Source organism: Scyliorhinus canicula, chromosome 5, assembly GCF_902713615.1.
Source record: "Scyliorhinus canicula chromosome 5, sScyCan1.1, whole genome shotgun sequence".
Taxonomy (NCBI): domain Eukaryota; kingdom Metazoa; phylum Chordata; class Chondrichthyes; order Carcharhiniformes; family Scyliorhinidae; genus Scyliorhinus; species Scyliorhinus canicula.
Window position 1 is genome coordinate 36,682,883 of NC_052150.1, and position 19,185 is coordinate 36,702,067.

The window sequence follows — 19,185 nt, forward strand, 5'->3', positions numbered from 1 at the left end:
CTCAGGGCAACGGGATGCTATTAGCCATAGAAACTACAGGGAAAGAGTGCTAATGGCAGTCCCAGAGAGAACAAAAGGTGTGAAAGGCCAAACAGCAAGGAAACTAACATCAGAGGATAAACTGTGACAGATGTAGATGTGGGGGGGGGGGGGGGGGGGAGCAAAGGAGAAAAAGGGTAAGGAAAGGTGGATAAGATGGGGAGGGATTAAATATATATATATAAAGAAAGACAAGAGAGAGAAAAATGGTAAAAGACAGTTAAAATGAAATGGGGTGAAAACAAATGGCCCGAGGTGGGTTTGAGCTAATCATCTGAAGTTGTTGATTTCGATATTGAGACCGGAAGTCTGTAGTCTGAAGTTGTTGAATTCTATGTTGATTAGCTTGACCCCACCTCGACCCATTTGTTTTCATTCCATTTCATTTTAACTGTCTATTACCATTCCTTTCTCTATTGTCTTTCTATATATATTTAAACCCTACCCCCATCTTATCCACCTTTCCTTGCCCTTTCTCCCCTATGCTTCCCCATACCCCACATCTACACCTGTCACAGTTTATCCTCCGATGTTGGTTTCTCTGTTCAGCCTTTCGCACCTTTTGTTCTCTCTGGGGACTGCCATTAGTACTCTCTCCCCATGGTTTATGTGGCCATTAGCACCCAATTTCCCTGGGTTTCTGTGGCTATGACTCATCTTTCTCACTCCACAGTATAAACATTTCCCACTTTGTCTGTCTTAAAACTTTGACAAAGGGTCACTTGGACTCGAAGCCATAGCTCTTTCTCTCCCTACAGATGCTGCCAGACCTGCTGAGATTTTCCAGCATTTTATCTTTAGTTTCAGATTCCAGCATGCGCAGTAATTTGCTTTTATCAAGAGCAAAGAGTATTGTGTGCAGTTCTGGAATCCACATTACAGGGGAGATGTGATAGCACTGGAAAGAGTGCAAAGGAGATTTACCAGGATGTTGCCTGGGCTGGAGAGTTTTAATTATGAAGAGAGATTGGATAGCCTGGGGTTGTTTGCCTTGGAGCAGAGGAGACTGAAGGGGACATGATTGAGATGTATACAATTATGAGGGGCATAGATAGAATAAACAGGAAGGAACTTTTCCCTTTGGTGAGGACTCAATAACCAGGGACATCGATTTAAGGTAAGGGGCAGGAGGTTTAGAGCGAATAAGAGAAGAACGTTTTCCCCCCCGAGATTGGTGGGAGTCTGGAACTCACTACCTGAAAGGATGGTGGAGGCAGAGACCCTTGTTACAATCAAGTGTTTAGACGTGCATTTGCGATGCCAAGGCTATGGGCCAAGTTCTGGAAAATGGGGTTAGATGACCTAGCTGGCTGTTGTTGAGACAATGGGCAGAATGGCTATTTCTGTGCTGTAGACCTTGACACCCAGATTGGTGAGATCGCATCTGCACTATATGTACAGTTTAGGTCTCCTTATCAAAGGAACATTGTACTTGCCATAGAGGGACTGCAATGGAGGTTCATCAGACAAAGCCCTAGGATGGAAGGATTGTTCTGATTGAGGAAACTTCATGTATTCTCTGATGTCTTTTTTCCTTACTGGCTGGTTTATTGAGAGAATGGGGCTGTTTCATATCTTGCAGGAGAATTGACATTTGTATTTATTTGCAAAGTCATATTAGTCTACAATTTGTATATTACACAATTTGTTGGAAATAACTGGATTCCAGTTGATGCTAACATTGGAAGAGAGGAGTTTGTTCTGAATCTGGTTATCTGAGAGGCTGGTCAGCCTCAGGCAGTTGATCCCCATTGTGAGGTCTTTTGGGTTTGAAACAGAAGCTGACAAATAGCCTGAATATTGCACAAGTTGTTCAGTGTTGATATTCATTCAATATAGGAGATTGCTTTTAAAGTGAACGTCAGTAGTTGTGCTCCAGCTATTCAAGCACACTGCTGTCTAGCAGGCTGCGATCTGTCTTGCCCACTCCTTGGCTAATTAAATAAATGTATTCTAGGGTAAGCTTACACCGTGACCTTGGGTTTAATATACTAAAAGTGACCAGTTAACATCCCATCCTCATCATTCTGACAATGACTTGCAGAAATAGAAGATGCTGTTACCTGTGCTCTGTTCCCAGATGCTTAAAGTTGCAGTTTAATTTTTCACACCCATCTTCCATCACCCACGCGCCAAATAGAAGTGCTACATTCTTCACAAATTCAAGGATAAGCCCGTTGTAGCACCTTGAAACAGGATAGATATATTTTACATAATAGTCTTATATTTATTCTGGAGACTAAAGATTTCACTGCACATTTACTCTATACAGTTTCTGGATTTTAAAGAAATTTTGGGTGAATGATTTTGTATTCTTGAATTATTCCAGGACAGGAACAGTTTGGAACTTAAAAATAAAAATGTACGGTGTCTAGTTTGAGTTGTCTCCAATATTGAAAAGTACACATTCTTCTGCACATATGAGAAATCTATAATAGAGCTTTCCATAATAGAGCTTCATTTAAAGCTGGAATCTTTAATAAATTGCAACTTGTGCGTTTTTCATTACAGGTCAAATCTGTGAAAACTGGTTCTGTTTTCTGGACGATATGTTGCTGCCTGTCCTACTTTTACATGGTAAGGCAGATTAAGCCTTATTCCATTATAGAGTTTTATCAAAGCTAAAATAATTTAATAGTTTGCATTTTTTATTGCTTCAACGGGTGAAGCTTTTCTACTGTTCAGTCTACACCCTGCTGTGTCCTGTTCCCAGAGCACCACCTTATCTGTCGTTAAAAATAAAACATGTTTGCAGAGATTCAGGGGTGATGCAGCAAAATGATTGCGTAGCTGTATTTTAAGTTTATGAAGTCCTGATTGCAAGCCTGACTCTCATTTACCAAATATCTTCAGGTAGGTTGTCTGTAGACCAGTAATGGCTAAATTGCTGAATGTATATATAGTTGGTGTTATGACCGGGTGAGGCGGAATGAACTGGCTCCCCTTTTATTCAACCCCCTCAGTTGGTGCAATAAAGATTTGTTTAAAATTCTTTTCCCCGTGGATACCTTTTCCATTCCAATGTATTTACTTCATTTACAAGGAGCCAATCAAGCCAGGTTTCCTGCAGTCTAAATAAGTTTATTAGTTGCTAAAACCTGATAGAAAAAATAATAAAAGATGCAACACATAAGAATCTTTATTGTTACAAGTCAGCTTGTTTAACACTGCAATGAAGTTACTATGAAAAGCCCCTCGTTGCCACATTCCGGTGCCTGTTCAATTTACACAAAGAGAATTCAGAATGTCCAAATTACCTAACAGCACGTCTTTTGGGACTTGTGGGAGGAAACCGGACCACCCGGAGGAAACCCACGCAGACACTGGGAGAACAGACAGACTCCACACAGACAGTGACCCAAGTCGGGAATCGATCCTGGGACGCTGGTGCTGTGAAGCAACACTGCTAACCATTGTGCTACCGTGCCACCCATCATGCGCACTCATACATTAGATAAATAAAGTCCAAATAAAAATTGAAAGAATATACGAGTAAGTTCTTGACTTGTCTGTGAGGTGTCGCTTCCGGCACATTGCTGCCTTTATGTTAGATGATTTCAGTAGAATTCCTTCTTTAAAGCTTGCAATCGGTGAAGAAGACACCTTTAATTGTTTCCAATGAGAAAGAGAGATTTGTTTCCAGAGAGAGATGCTGGTCTCTGCAGGGGTGATTTATATTGGTGTTTCTGCTTTTCTGTTTGCCAGAGTCAGCTGTTAAACTAATTTCCGTGTATTTCCAGAAGGGAATTCAGAAACCTTTCGACGCATCCTGAGATCTAAATCAACAGGAGATGGCCCTTTGATATCTGATGGGATGTAGCCTTTCAAGTGTCTGTTTGAAGTGGGCATTGGCAGCAACCCCCCCAACCCCCCAAAACACACTCTTCTCCGCAGAGGTCTGCCACTGTTTGATCAGTGTCTTTGTATATTTTTAAAAGCAGGTCCTCTTTTAAGCAGTTCAATAGGTCCATGGTTAGTTGAAGTTGTAGGTAGATCCTCACTCGTGTTCATCATTGTGACAGGTATTCCGCTGAGTTAAGTATTTTGATTTTATAGGTATACTTTATCCAACCCAATAATTAAACCTGAAAGATGAATTTAAGAATTAGATTTAAGCTTGGTTATCTCAAGTACACTGCAGTTTTCATGTGCAGATGCACTCACTTTTGTTACAAAGCAGGTAGCACTTTGCTTTCTTTCTAATGATGGACAGTATTGACCTTGCAAATTCCAGTCATCTGTATCACACACACATTTAAACAAAACTTCCATGTGCAAGAAGAACCAAGCAATGCACCTAATAATATTCACAGTTTAATTTTGGTGTTATACTTTGTATTGTTTGATTTTAATCTTCTCCCAGTTTTGTTTGCTGAATCACAGTAAAGCCAAAAGGATGTTTTAACTAGCGGAGGCCTGCAAATGGTCAAATTAGTATCATTATTGTAACAGTACACTTTCAAAAACAAGATTTTTGGTTATAATATTCACAGTTTAATTTTGGTGTTATACTTTGTATTGTTTGATTTTAATCTTCTCCCAGTTTTGTTTGCTGAATCACAGTAAAGCCAAAAGGATGTTTTAACTAGCGGAGGCCTGCAAATGGTCAAATTAGTATCATTATTGTAACAGTACACTTTCAAAAACAAGATTTTTGGTTATTCTTTTACCAAAGACCATTACCAACCCCCCAAAAAAATCACACTTGTGGGGACATCTTTGAAGAGAGAAACAGAGTTAGTGTTTTAAGAATACTAATTTTGTCAAGAGTCTGGCCATATTTATGCTCTAATTGGGCAGGGTTTCTTTCCCCCCCCTCCCCCCCCCCCCCCCCCCCCCCCCCCCCCCAAGTTGAAATGCTTTACATCTGATGGGCTCAATATTCTTTGAGGAATTAATGCTCTATTTCCTTGCAATCTGCCTGTAAAATGTCAGTATCTATCATCTTAAAAACATCAGAACTACCTTGTTCCATGACAAAGTCTTTGTTTAGGATTTGTGTTAGATTGCAATTGTTCCTTTCTCGAGTCTAATTTTGTGCAGTGACATGTGCATTGGAATTAAACTGTAGAAATTCACTGGTATAGACTTTCATCATCTATAGAATCAATGTTGATGTACTTTAATTCCTCTTACATTTTCTGGATTTTTTTTCATTCAAATCTAGTGAATCTTCAATTTTAGCATGAAGATAGCATCAACTAATTTCCCCCTCTATTTTTGCTTAAATTCCATCATCTCATCCCTTCCCTTCCATCAGCCCACCCCGTCCCTCATGGAAACAATCTGTAGCCAGGCTAACTTTGTTTAGTTGTCCTTCCCTTAGTCTGTTTCTGTTCTCCTCAGTTTCTGTTCTCGAACCACCCTGCTGCCATTGCCACCAGCCCATGACAGCTGTAACTGCATCACTTTCTCCAGTCATCAGTACCCCATGTGCACCAGGCACCGCTCGCTAAATAAACCCAAAGACAGAGGTACCCTTAAACTGACTGATCCGGACAGACAAAGACTGTTATAACTTTCACTGAACTACAGTTTAGCCTGTACTTGATTTCATCTGGATCTTGGTATGCTAATCAAGAAAATGATTCTTGGCAGCACAGTGGTTAGCATAGTTGCTTCACAGCTCCAGGGTCCCAGGATCGATTCCCGGCTTGGATCACTCTCTCTGTGGAGTCTGCAGATTCTCCCTGTTGTGTGCTTGGGGTTTCTCCAGGTGCTCCGGTTTACTCCCAGAGTCCAAAGTTGTGCAGGTTAGGTCGATTGGCTATGCTAAATAACCCTTTGTGTCCAAAAAGGTTCTGTGGGGTTGCGGTGGGGTTAAGGGTTACGGGGATAGTTAGAAGTGTGGGCTTAAGTGGGATGCTCTTTCCAAGAGCCGGTGCAGACTCGATGGGCCGAATGGCTTCCTTCTGCACTGTAAAATCTATGAAAATGAATTCCAAAATTCAGAAGGCTCGTTCTTGAGTCAACCTCCCCTACAAGATGGGTCAACCAGGAATGGCATGATCCATAACCAATCAGATTTATCAATCTAATGAGATGATGAGAGTCCTCAATAAATGTGGTAACACCACATTGTCCCTACTTTGAAACGTAAATACCCAGCTGTAACTGTATTCATTACACAGTGCATCTGGGAGTGATGTGAATGCATCTTCCTTACTCAAACCCAAGAACCATTGCTAAACTTGGAGTTCTACCTACCAGTTTGAGTGATGACGGAACACGGCCCCACCCCTGCAAGGTAAATACTGGGGACAAGAAGCCAATGCTGAAACCAATAAAGGAACAAGGACAGCCATGTCACCTGGTTGGCCTCTAACAACATTTCCACGCCCTTCACATTTTCCATCTTCTTTAACTTTGGAATGAGGCTATTGAGCCATGGGAATGCTTTTTTTCATGTGAGCTTTACTTCTATTTCATATCCAACTTGTAGTTTTGATTCATTTTTGAACATTGATTTCAGGTATCCGCGTGGGGTGGCTACGTGTTCATCATCAACCTTATCCCACTACACGTGTTTGTATTGCTACTGATGCAAAGATTCAGCAGAAGGGTCTATATAGGTCAGTAAACTCTTTACAGTTCCTTTCCAAAACAACTTCACAAATTCTTGCACCTCTGGCTGTTATATTTGTTAGCACCATTTGATATTTTCAGCATTGCTTTGGGGTCTTGAACACAGTTACCATATTTAGCATGGTGGTCTCATTCCAATCTGGTGAGTAAATTAATCAGGGTACAGTGGTTTAAAGCTAAAAATCAATTTGCTTATTGAACTTGGGCTGTTGTATTTTGCTCCTATTAACATTAAAGCAAATATGGTTAACTTATTGAGGTTATTCAATGTAGCCCAATGCAATCTCTTGTCACACCCAGATTGCATCAAGGGTATCCAGATAAAACTTGTGTTAGTAGGCAGTGTTCAGTCGGAGTATCTCTACTAGTATTCTTAACTAGATCTGCCGGTTCAAGAGCACTGATGCACAACAAATTGAAAAGCAGCTTTTTTTGAGGGGTTGGTGGGGGAGTGAGGGGGAAATCTTTAATCAGAAAATAATACCTTTCAGACTTTTCTTTGTTTGTCAAGTCAGAAAATCCCAATGCATTTTTACAGCATTTGAATTTATTTTAAAATGACTCAAATGTCCTGGCATGCTCTATGGCAGTACTTTATTGTTCAAAATTTCCGCGCCGTCTGTTGGAGTGGTAGATGCCAGCCTTAAACTGCATTTTAGGATTTGCAGTCTACCAGAATGATGTGCAGAGAATGAATTTTAAATTCTGTTGTGGCGACAATGCCGCTCAAACCTGAGGAGGCAGTCAGCACAGTCGAGGGAGAGTTGAAATGTTTCTTTATGGGTCAATTAAATTGTCCATTCTATTTGAAATGCTATTTTACACCACTATACAAGGTTGATTAACTAAGATGACAGTTGTAAAGGTGTTTTAAAAAATGTTCTGAGCGCTAAATTGCTCCTTGTTCTGCTATTGATTTGTGGGGGGTGGTGTTTGAGCTGTTCACTAGTGGCTTGTTTGCTGATCCTTTGTGTATTTCTTACTGATTTTAGCATGCAATTTTAGCATGGCATCTTTCAGTTGGCCATGCTTCATTGTTTTTGTGAAAATGGTATTTGGCCCAACTGAGTGCCAACTAAGTGCAAGTATGATGGGTGCTTTGAAAATTATTTAAAAAATTTTTTAAAAACTATATAGATCATGGAATGGCAGGGGGAGGTGGGTGTTGTGCACTTTGAGGAACTAAACTATTTAATGTCTGCTCTTTTAGTTTTATGAAAATAATTTATTTTGACCTTTCAGCGTATATTTTATTCTTCATTTTGCCAATTAATAGTTACGCACAGTGCCAAAAATATGTTAATCTTGCTGCTGAAGCCTGTAAATATCTATTCCCTCTGCCACCCCATCTCAAAATGAGATTTAGGTTTAATTTGGCATTTTACTAATAGTTATTCCCTTTCTCAAATAATGACCGATGTGGAAAAGGAGCCAATCCCATCACTAAATAAAAGAATCTGTCTCAAACAAGTAAAATTACGTCCGTCTATCTCTCTCTCTCTCCCCCCCACACACACACACTCTGCCAGTGCTCAAACCAACCTATTTGGCTGTATATTTGGAATTTTTCATCTAAAGCCCATAAGGCAGTGAGTAGCAATGGTTAATAAGGCATACAGGATCTTAGTCTTTATAAATAATGGTGTAGATTTTTTGTTAGAGCAAAGAGGTTGTTATCAACCTTTATAAATCACTGGTCCAGTCCCGGAGTTCTGAACACCATATTTTAGGAACGATGTGATGAAGGCATTCAAAAGGGCACAGAAAAGATTTACAAGAAATTCAGTAACGAGGATAGAATGGCAATGCTGTTTTCCTAAGAAAAGATAGGTTGGGAGGCAATTTTATCGAGAGTTCATGTGGGATTTGGGCAGGGTAGATTTGGGGGGGGGGGGGGGGGGGGGGGACTGTCCCCATTGGCAGAAGCGTTATTATCCAGAGTGCACCAATTTAAGGTGATTGGCAAAAGGGCAATGTGAAGTAAAGCATTTTTTAAAATGTAGTGAGTGGTTAGTATCTGAAAAGCACTGCCTTAGCTTGTGGTGGTGGCAAATTCAGTCATAGCTTTCAAAGGTGTATTGAATAATTGTTTGAGGAGAAAATATTTGAAAGGCTCTGTGGAAAAGGTGGGAGAATGGGACTAGATAAGTTCTTCCTCCTCCTGTGCTGTACCCATTCTATGATGCTGAATTCCTAGTCAACCCTACTCTATCAACCCTTCCCGGCCAAGCAAGGCAACTCTTCTTTATGGGTGGCATGGTAGCACAGTGGTTAGGACAGTTGCTTCACAGCTCCAGGGTCCCAGTTCGATTCCCGGCTTGGGACACTCTCTGTGCGGAGTCTGCATGTCCTCCCCGTGTGTGCGTGGGTTTCCTCTGGGTGCTCCGATTTCCTCCCACAGTCTAAAGATGTGCAGGTCAGGGGGATTGGCCATGCTAAATTGCCCTTGGAGTCCAAAAAAAGGTTACGTGGGGTTAATGGATTACGGGGATCGGGTGGAGGTGTGGTCTTAGGTAGGCTTCTCTTTCCTAGGGCTGGTGCAGATTCAATGGGCCGAATGGCCTCCTGCACTGTAGATTCTATGACCACTAATTGACATTTCGACATTTATTTCTGGGAGAAATTGCTGTCACTCTGCTTTGCCAGAAGATGGCAGTATGAACTATGTATGTGCATGACATTCAGATGATGCATCTGATAGGAATATTGACATTTTTTATACAAGGAATTTTCATCAATCTTTAAATTCCCATGTAGTGGTGAGTTCAAAGCGTGTCCAAAAATAAGTGCCATGCAAAATTAATGAATTAACTGGATAGCATTTCAGAAACTATTTGCCTGAGAGATTGGAAGTAATTAATATTTTAATCTGAAATTAAGCAAACACAGCTGCTTTTGGAAGGAATGCATTGGTGGGTAGGTAGAAGTGAGTTGCAGACGTTAATATCATTGTGAGGATGACCTAAATCTTATGCAGTTTGAGCAGAGTATACACACATCTTGTACACAGTATATATTATATATGTCACATAGTGACTGCGCTGAGTGTAATGACTTAACTCCTTCGGATTTTCTAAAATGGCTAAATACTAAATGTATTCTTTCGCCGGCAAAACGTGGGTTAGTATGTTGGCTTTGGGAAACTAATGAAATTTATTTCTTGGCAAATGATTATTTCATACTATCTTCAGGCTAAGTATTAATGGGAAAAGACTGAGTTGAAACTCCAGATAGTACACTTCTGGCTTCTCAAATGGCCTCTGAATGCATTAGTGGATATAAACATGTAATTATATATGCACAGAATATACTACTTCTTTCACTTGCTGACGTCACTTCAATTCAAATGACAAAATATAAAATTAGGCGCCACCACTGACATGAAAGCACACCACACTGCCATTAGTGATACAAACTCCAGGGGTGTAGAATTAATAAAGATTGCGGCTCTAAGCTGCTCAAGGTTTTACTGACCTGATATTGTCTTATGATACATACGCGTTGCAATGATCATTTAAAAATAATGGTCTTTTACATGTACCATGAAGCATTTTCGTGAAATATTCTAGAGGATAAGGTTTAAAGAAATACATTTAGTTATTTTTCTGGATAATTGTATCTTTGTCGATGTGGATTTTTCTTACTCCTTTTTGGACAATGCGTATGAGGTGTTTAACTGGACACTTCCATTATCCTGCTCATGGCTGATGTTAAGATTAGGAACTCACATAATAACAGTAATAATTAACCTTTGTTTTCACAAGTAGGCTTACATTAACACTGCAATAAAGTTACTGTGAAAAGCCCCTCGTCGCCACATTCCGGCGCCAGTTCGGGTACACAGAGCGTGGCATTGAATCTGCATGCTAGCATCCTTTGGTATCACACATGTCCATGCTGGATTTGGGTAAGAATGAAGATCTGCCATGCGATCTACATGTCTGGGTTTGTCCTAGTGGCTCACTATCTGTGGTCTGCCCAAGACATACACAAGTGACGTCCTATCTTAGCTATTATCGGTTCTGCACAACATGAATTGTGCGAAATGTTACAACCAGTTTTGAACAGCTTTTTCAGATATGCAGTGAAGGATTCCTTCACATTTGCAAAGACCATACAGGACTTGCTAATCGATAGCAGTGCTGTGTCCATGTGTTCATTCAACTTTATTAGCCTGTTCACCAATGTTTCTCTTAAGAACGCTATAGGATCATTAGGCTGCAGCACGGAACTCAGCAACTTGTGCAGTTGAGTTCAGCTTTAACGGCACCATGTATGCCCAAATAAATGGTTTGCCATGCGATGCCCTCTAGCCCAGCACTCGTAAACATCTGTGGGTTCAATGAGAAATGCCACCTTAACCGCCATCTCCTTTTCATATATCCGATATGTTGGATGATAAGTTTGTTACATTTAAATCTGTGGCAGCATGTAATAATCTTAATGGACTTCATCCAGTGCTCAAATTCGTCTTTTGGGATGGAGCAGTCAAATAAGCTCCCTTTCCTTGACGTACGAGTTGAGAAATCTGCCAGAGGATTCTCTACCACTGTCTACAACAAACCTACCGTTACTGATCAACACATGCTTTGAGATTCTTGCGGTTCCACACGCTATACAATTGGCCTTATTGGCAATTTCTTAAATTGGCCCAAACCATTTGTTCACAAAATCTTGATGCTGAAATGGGGCACATCAGACACCTCCTATGGGATAATGACTATCCTAATTCAATCATTTTGTAACGAAAGAGAAAATGCTGGAAAATCTCAGCAGATCTGGCAGCATCTGTAGCTAACGTTTCGAGTCCAATGACTCTTTGTCAAAGCTAACAGTCAAAGAATGTGGGAAATATCTATAATGTGGAGTGAGAATGAAAGATAAGTCATAGCCACTGAAACCCAGGGAAACGGGGTGCTAATAGCCACAGAAACCATGGGAAAAGAGTGCTCTTGGCAGTCTCCAGACATGACATAAAAGGTTTGAGAGGCCAAACAGCAGAGAAACTAACATCAGAGGCTAAACTGTGACAGATGTAGATGTGGGGGAGGGGAAGGGGCAAGCAAAGGGGAGAAAGGGTAAGGAAAGCTGGATAAGATTGGGGAGTGGGGGGTTAATATATATGAAGAAAGAAAATGAAATGGGATGAAAACAAACGGGTCTGGGTGGGCTAGAGCTAAAAGTTGTTGAATTCAATGATGAGACCGGAAGGCTGTAGCGTGGCTAACCGGAAGATGAGCAGTTTGCGTTGAGCTTGACTGGAACATTACAGTAGGCCAAGGACAGACGTGGGCATGGGAGCAGGGTCTTTTGTTAAAATGGCAAGCAACGGGAAGGTCCGGAGGTCCTGAATGCGCACAGACCGAAGGTGCTCAGCAAATCATTTTGTGCTGTGTATCGCGCAAACTCATGAATGGGCCGAAGGCTGTCACTTTTGGCCCTGAAAAGTGCCCAGTCTACCTCTGATTACCTTCGGGTTAGGTAAGCTATATCAAATATTTTAGCAATAGGTGCAGCTACCTGCTTCACACTGCAACTATGAAGCAGCAACACTAGTGGTATTTACCACTAATAGGATGTTGCCGTCAAGCCAAAAAGATATCATCCCCATCACAAGTTGAGTAATGTGGCAGATGAATTTCAGTGCCAGTGTGATGCTTAGTGTGTAGGCTGTAAGTCCGAAAGACTAGCATATCATGTCAAATACCGTTTCCCTTCTGTTTGCAACAGACAAAGTACAGACCGTACCTAACCAGCCCACGTTGATAAGCCGCAAACAATTCTGCGATTGGACAGGTTTTGCTAAATATTCCTCAGTGTGCAAAAAATTATACTGGCAACCAATTTAACATTATCAGTCTGGTTCGTAGTGTGTAGCATTTGCACGCACTGGAAGCTACATCCATTAATACACGAGGCCCTGTTCTGGGCAAACCAAAAGAGCATGGATCCCATTGCATCTGTTTCAGCTAAACAAAGTAAGTGATAGCCATTTGCTGTCTCATTTCTCAGAGTAGTCTTGATGGTTTAAATTTTTGAAAAATGCTTTGCAGTTAACTGTCAGTCACCATTAACTGGTGCATTCTCCATGGCAATGCCTCTCCAATCAGAGTCCACTTGCCAACCATTAAGCACACTCTTCTCATAAAGTATAACGTTGTTGTTTACAAGGGGAAAAGCTTCAGGATGTTTTTTTTTTACAGCACCACTCCAATTACTTCAGTAAGCATCTCCTCCTTGGGATAACATAAATAGGATATGAGCAGTGAAGGGAATTGGACTTTTATTCTCCTGCTCCATGGGTCAATGTGTGTCTTGTTTTCATTTGTACAATGCCAGTGTTACCATTGCATATCTCTCTCAAAAATTGCATGGGACAAAATGAATATCAGATGATTTATACTGTTTGAAGCCATTTTCATCATGCATTAAATCAAAACTAATACTGGACATGGCCACTTTGAAGGAGAAGGGCCTGTGAAATCACCTGGAATATTGGAAAAGCATAGGCAGCAGACTTATTTTACTGAAAGCTTTTTGGAGAATCACGTCGCACAATTGTTCCACTGTGCTACCCTTCTCGTGATGGAATTATTTTCTTCAACAGCTGGAGGAAATGGACTAATTAACATGTAACACTTGTTTCATAAGTTCCCTAAAGGAGACCACAATTGCCCCATTTTTAATCCAGAAACATTAAATTTAGCTTGTTTGTGAAACCAGAATCAAAATCTGGAAGTCTGCCAGTGTAATCTTTCATAAGAGCAGAGTATGCCATTTGGTCCCTTGAGTGAGCTCTGCTATTCAACTACATCATAGCTGATCTTCTACCTCAATGCAATTTTCCTGCATTATCCCTTAATATCTTTAATACCTATCAATGTCTGTCTTAAACATACTGACTGATTCTCCACAGCCAGCTGAAGGTGGAGAATTCCAAAGATTCACCGCCTTCTGAGCGATGAAGTTGTTCCTCCTCTCAGTACTAAATGGCTTACCTCTTGTTGTAAGACTCTGCCCTGGTCCTAGACCTCCCAGTCAGAGCAAACATCCATCCTGCAAGTACCCCGTCGAGCCCTGTAAGAATATTTTATTCTTTTGGATTGTTATTTTTAATAAGTCAGGATTCTCCACAGCTTTAATCCAGTGAGATTGATTTTAAGGATGTGCGGGCCATTTCACTTGACCCAGTGTTCTCTGTGCTTATCAAAGTGACTTTCCTTAAGGAATTTGGATTATATTTCACATAAATGACTTGCAGTGCCGCCAACATGGTTCATATGTTCCTGATGCATGTAATATGATCCAATATAAGTTGGCTTTATATTTCTGCCATGTACTGTTCCCTATTTCTGTCTTGGCTAACTTGTTGAATTGTTACTTAAACTGGAGGATGACCCTTTCACTTCCCTTTTTATGTATCATCTGTGCACAATTCTGCAATCAAAGGGAGTTAGCCTATCACTTGTATCTCTTAGTGCTGCTAATAATTGGAGAACAGTTATGTCCTGAGATACCCTGGAGAGCTGGAACACACATTGCACAGTAGCATTTAAACAACTTTAAAAATAGCCTGATGTATGTCACTTTAGCTGCAATAATGGAGGATTTATTTTCTCATTTATGGGATGTGGGTGTCTTTGGCTGGGCCAACAGGGGTTGGTTTAGCACAGGGCTAAATAGCTGGCTTTTAAAGCAGACTAAGGCAGGCCAGCAGCACGGTTCAATCCCATACCAGCCTCCCCGAACAGGCGCCAGAATATGGCGACTAGGGGCTTTCCACAGTAACTTAATTTGAAGCCTACTTGTGACGAGCAATTTTGTTTTTAATATTTCATTTCATTTTCTTTTCATTTATTGTCCATCCTTGCTAGGCCATTTCAGGGGGCATTAACCACCTTGCTGTGGATATTATAATAACCTTCCTTATCACAAGTAGGCTTACATTAACACTGCAATGAAGTTATTGTGAAAATCCCCTAGTCGCCACATTCCGGTGCCTGTTTGGGACACTGAGGGAGAATTCAGAATGTCCAATTCGCCTAATAGCATGTCTTTTGGGACTGTTGGAGGAAACCGGAGCACCCCGAGGAAAACCACGTAGACACTGGGAGAACGTGCAGACTCTGCATAGACAGTGACCGCAGCCAGGAATCGAACATGGGTCCCTGGTGCTGTGAAGCAACAATGCTAACCACTGTGCTGCCGTGCCAACCTTAAAGTCAATGTAGTATTTCTGAAGAGTCGACAACAGAGCAGCCATTTTTCATACTGCAAGATCCCACAGACTGCAATGAAGTGGGAGATCTGATATTTTGGTGGTATTTGTTTGAGGAATCAATGTTAGCCAGGTCATCAAGTGAATTCCCCTGTTCTTTGCATAGTGCAATGGGATTTCCTGCATCCACTTGAAAAAGCAAAAGGGTTTTAAACTTTTTTTTGGATTCTTGAAAAATCCATTTACAGATTTTACATTTAGAAATTTGGGTGGTTATAACCCTAACAAGCATGTATCTTAATATTCATTTTAAACTAGGATTGTGTTTCTTGGTACCTGGATATTTCAAATTTTTCATTTTATGCTGTGGTGCTATGTTGCATGGGTTAAGGGGGTGGGGGGGGGGGGGGGGGGGGGGGGGGTTCTTGGAGTTTCAGTGGTTTTGAATATAGAATCCTGTTCATAGAATGAACCTATTTAAGCATATTTGGCAGAGTTGGGTTTGGAACAGTAATAATATTTGCACATTGTTCCTTTACACAGCTTACAGCACCTTCTACATTGTGGGCTTAATATTATCAATGCAAGTACCGTTTGTGGGCTTTCAACCAATCCGAACCAGTGAGCATATGGCAGCAGCAGGTAAGTAGCTTCATTTTTAAACACCGAGCAATTTAGAACATAGAACATAGAACAGTACAGCACAGAACAGGCCCTTCGGCCCTCGATGTTGTGCCGAGCAATGACCACCCCACTCAAACCCACGTAACCTGTATCCCAACAATCCCCCCATCAACCTTACACTACGGGCAATTTAGCCTGTCCAATCCACCTAACCCGCACATCTTTGGACTGTGGGAGGAAACCGGAGCACCCGGAGGAAACCCACGCACACACAGGGAGGACGTGCAGACTCCACACAGACAGTGACCCAGCCGGGAATCGAACCTGGGACCCTGGAGCTGTGAAGCATTGATGCTAACCACCATGCTACCGTGAATTCTGCTATCCTGAACTGTACAAGTCTGACAGACTAATGTCATAGGGACCATCTTTCCCAACTCACTTGCTCTTTCCTTCTTGCACCATATGCTAAGTTCTGTCTTGAATCAGAAAATCATTTGGTATAATAAAGGAAAGTTAAATACCGAGGAGATACAGATCAAAATGCAGTTACATTCCATCTTTTAAGGTGCGACTGTTTATCAGCATTCTAGATGTGGTGCTTTCAAGATCGACTCTACCAAGCAGAGGCCATGTATATAGTTCTGATACAGTAGTCCCCCTTTATAACGCGGGTGTTGGGGTCCAAGACAGCCACCCGCGTTGCAACCGAGCCGCGGATATCCACGATGGGGGTTTTAAATTTATTTTAAAATCTATGCTAGCGCTTCCCATTGAGAGTCTACGGGGGGCGGGGGGAAGAGGTCAGACCCCCGTAGACTCTCAATGGGAAGCGCTAGCATAGATTTTTAAATAAATTTAAAACCCCCCATCGTGGATCTAATTAAAACAGTGTCAATTTCAGCGGCCGGCTCACTTTGATCCGGAGAGGGAAGCTGCTCTCTCACTGAAACAATCAGCCGGCCGCTGAAATTGACACTGCCAGCTGCTCTCTCTCCCTCCAATCCAACTTTTAAGTTTTAATGTTTCTGATTGGCGGAGAGAGCAGCCGGCAGTGTCAATTTCAGCGGCCGGCTGATTGTTTCAGTGAGAGAGCAGCTTCCCTCTCCGGATCAAAGTGAGCCGGCCGCTGAAATTGACACTGCCCGCTGATTGGAGGGAGAGAGCAGAGAACACAGGAGGAGGTCGTACGGGCCTCTGCAAGACCAGCATGGTCTCACATCGCCCCTCCCCTCTAGCTGGGGTTCAGGCTGTGGCTGCTGGGGTACAGGCTGTGGCTGCTGGGGTACTGATTGGAGGGAGAGAGCAGCGGGCAGTGTCAATTTCAGCGGCCGGCTGATTGCTTCAGTGAGAGAGCAGCTTCCCTCTCCGGATCAAAGTGAGCCGGCCGCTGAAATTGACACAACTGACAGTTGGGGTCCATAAGCCCCCCCGCGGTATATCGCGAACCGCGGTATTGCGGAGCGCGGTATAACGGGGGACTACTGTATAACTTGCAAGCACCTGGGACTGTTAATGGTCTATGTTGTACAAAAGCATATGGGGACAATTTAATACCATATCTGTGGCTATTTAGTGATTCTCACTGTTTGTACATAATATGCACACTTACTCATTAGTAAATAGCGAGTAAATTTAAGGAGGAGTTAGACTGATCTTTAATTGGTAATGGATTGAAGGGTTATGGAGAATGAACAGTCAGTGAAGTTGGATAAATATCAATCATGGTTGAATGGCGGAGCAGACCCAATAGGTCAAATGACCTAATTCTGCTCCTATATCCTATGAACTTATGACCTGCACAAATGTCCGATGACGTCATGTGATTCATCTCTGAAAGTGCCCCTGTTCCATTACAAGGCTGCTAGTGAGGAAACACAAGTACCATGAATACACATTTAGGAAAATCCCCTTTAAATCAAAGGTCCCAGGCAAAATAAACAGCATAACATTAACAATCAATTAGCAACGTGAACAATCAATCAACTGCAGCTGTCAATATGGCAGTAGCTTGGCGGCTGGCATTTTATGATTGTCAGCGCACCTCATGCATCTGTCTCTTGGTACCTGCTTCAACCTCTGGTGTCTTTGGTTTGGACGTCGCCCCTGGTCATCTTAACGGGAGTCGACGTCGTGTTCTGAGGTTGACTTTGTGTCTGGCTCCCAACTGAGGTACTGCTTTCCCCAATTGGTTTGATTAACGTCAGCTTCTCGGGAAGGTCCGGATCATCTTTTGGCACAATTGGTTGTGTCTCTGGCACATTGGTTTGGTTGCCAAAGGTTGATTCTCCATATTACATCGTCTCAGGTTTGTACAGTGTAGCAGACCGACTCTTGTCTACTAAAATGGTGGCATGAATCCACTTTTCACGTGTTGTAATTTCTTGCCAGAACCTCTTGACCCTGATGAAAGATACAATGTTTTGCCTTGTTTTCCCGCTGTATGACCTGATCCTGCTGCTTTTTCTCAACTATTTTATTTTTGTCTTGGGTGGTTTTCGCAAATTAAATACTGTACATAGTTGACGTCTTACCATTAGCAACACTGGTTGTTGAGTGTGCAGTTTTTCTGCAAGCAGGAATTAACTCCCAATGTTTGGACAATGAACCTTGTTCTCAACAAATGTTTCTGCCAGCCCGTTTGTGGCAGGGTGATGAGGAACAAACTCGTTGTGTTGAATTCTCCGGGTTGTGTACGAACTCTGCAAAATTAACCGCACACGGGTTCTTCAGTGTGACCAAATCTGCTGAAGGTTTCACCCAATCTTTCAATTGCTTTCTCCACTGACGTTGACTTCATGATGGCAACTTTAGGCCTATTCGAGTGAGCAATCTACTAGATTTAGAAACATACACCCTTGATCTGGCATTATCTTTTTTTTTTAATTTTTATTGAAATTTTTACAAAATATAAACATCTCAACTCTATTAACAAAACAACCGCGGTAACACCCCAAGAACAATACCCACCCAACTTCAAAAGCAACTACAAACAAAGGAAAAAAAAGGGAAAGAGATAACACCCGCCACGTCCCACAAACCCATATACACAGTTCTCCCTCCCACCGATCCAAACCCCCCCCCCCCCCCCCCTATTTCCCTACCGTTCCGCCAGGAATTCCAGGAAAGGCTGCCACCGCCTAAAGAACCCTTGTACTGATCCCCTCAGGGCAAATTTCACCTTCTCCAATTTAATGAACCCTGCCATATCATTGATCCAGGCCTCCACGCTTGGGGGCCTCGCATCCTTCCATTGGAGCAAGATCCTCCGCCGGGTTACTAGGGACGCAAAGGCCAGAACACCGGCCTCTTTCGCCTCCTGCACTCCCGGCTCCACTGCAACCCCAAAAATTGCGAGTCCCCAGCCTGGCTTGACCCTGGATCCCAGCACCATCGACACCGTCCTTGCTACCCCCTTCCAAAACTCCCCCAGTGCTGGACACGCCCAAAACATATGGGCGTGGTTCGCTGGGCTCCCCGAGCACCTAGCACACCTGTCCTCTCCCCCGAAAAACCTACTCATCCTCGTCCCAGTCATGTGGGTCCTATGCAGCACCTTGAACTGTATGAGGCTAAGCCTCGCACAGGAAGAGGAGGAATTCACTCTCTCCAGGGCATCCGCCCACGTCCCCTCCTCAATCTCCTCACCCAGCTCCTCTTCCCATTTACCCTTCAGTTCCTCCACCGAGGCCTCGTCTACCTCCTGCATCACCCGGTAT

The 19,185-nt window shown here is 42.4% G+C and overlaps 1 protein-coding gene across 1 annotated transcript in view; it reads left to right on the top strand.

Moving 5' to 3' along the window:
* The window catches only part of stt3b (STT3 oligosaccharyltransferase complex catalytic subunit B), a 123,210-nt gene that overhangs the window by 72,585 nt on the left and 31,440 nt on the right, over positions 1-19,185 (top strand). The window contains exons 4-6 of the mRNA XM_038796908.1: positions 2,551-2,616; positions 6,512-6,611; positions 15,386-15,484. Coding sequence (XP_038652836.1) covers positions 2,551-2,616; positions 6,512-6,611; positions 15,386-15,484 — 265 coding nt within the window. The remainder of the gene's footprint in view (positions 1-2,550; positions 2,617-6,511; positions 6,612-15,385; positions 15,485-19,185) is intronic.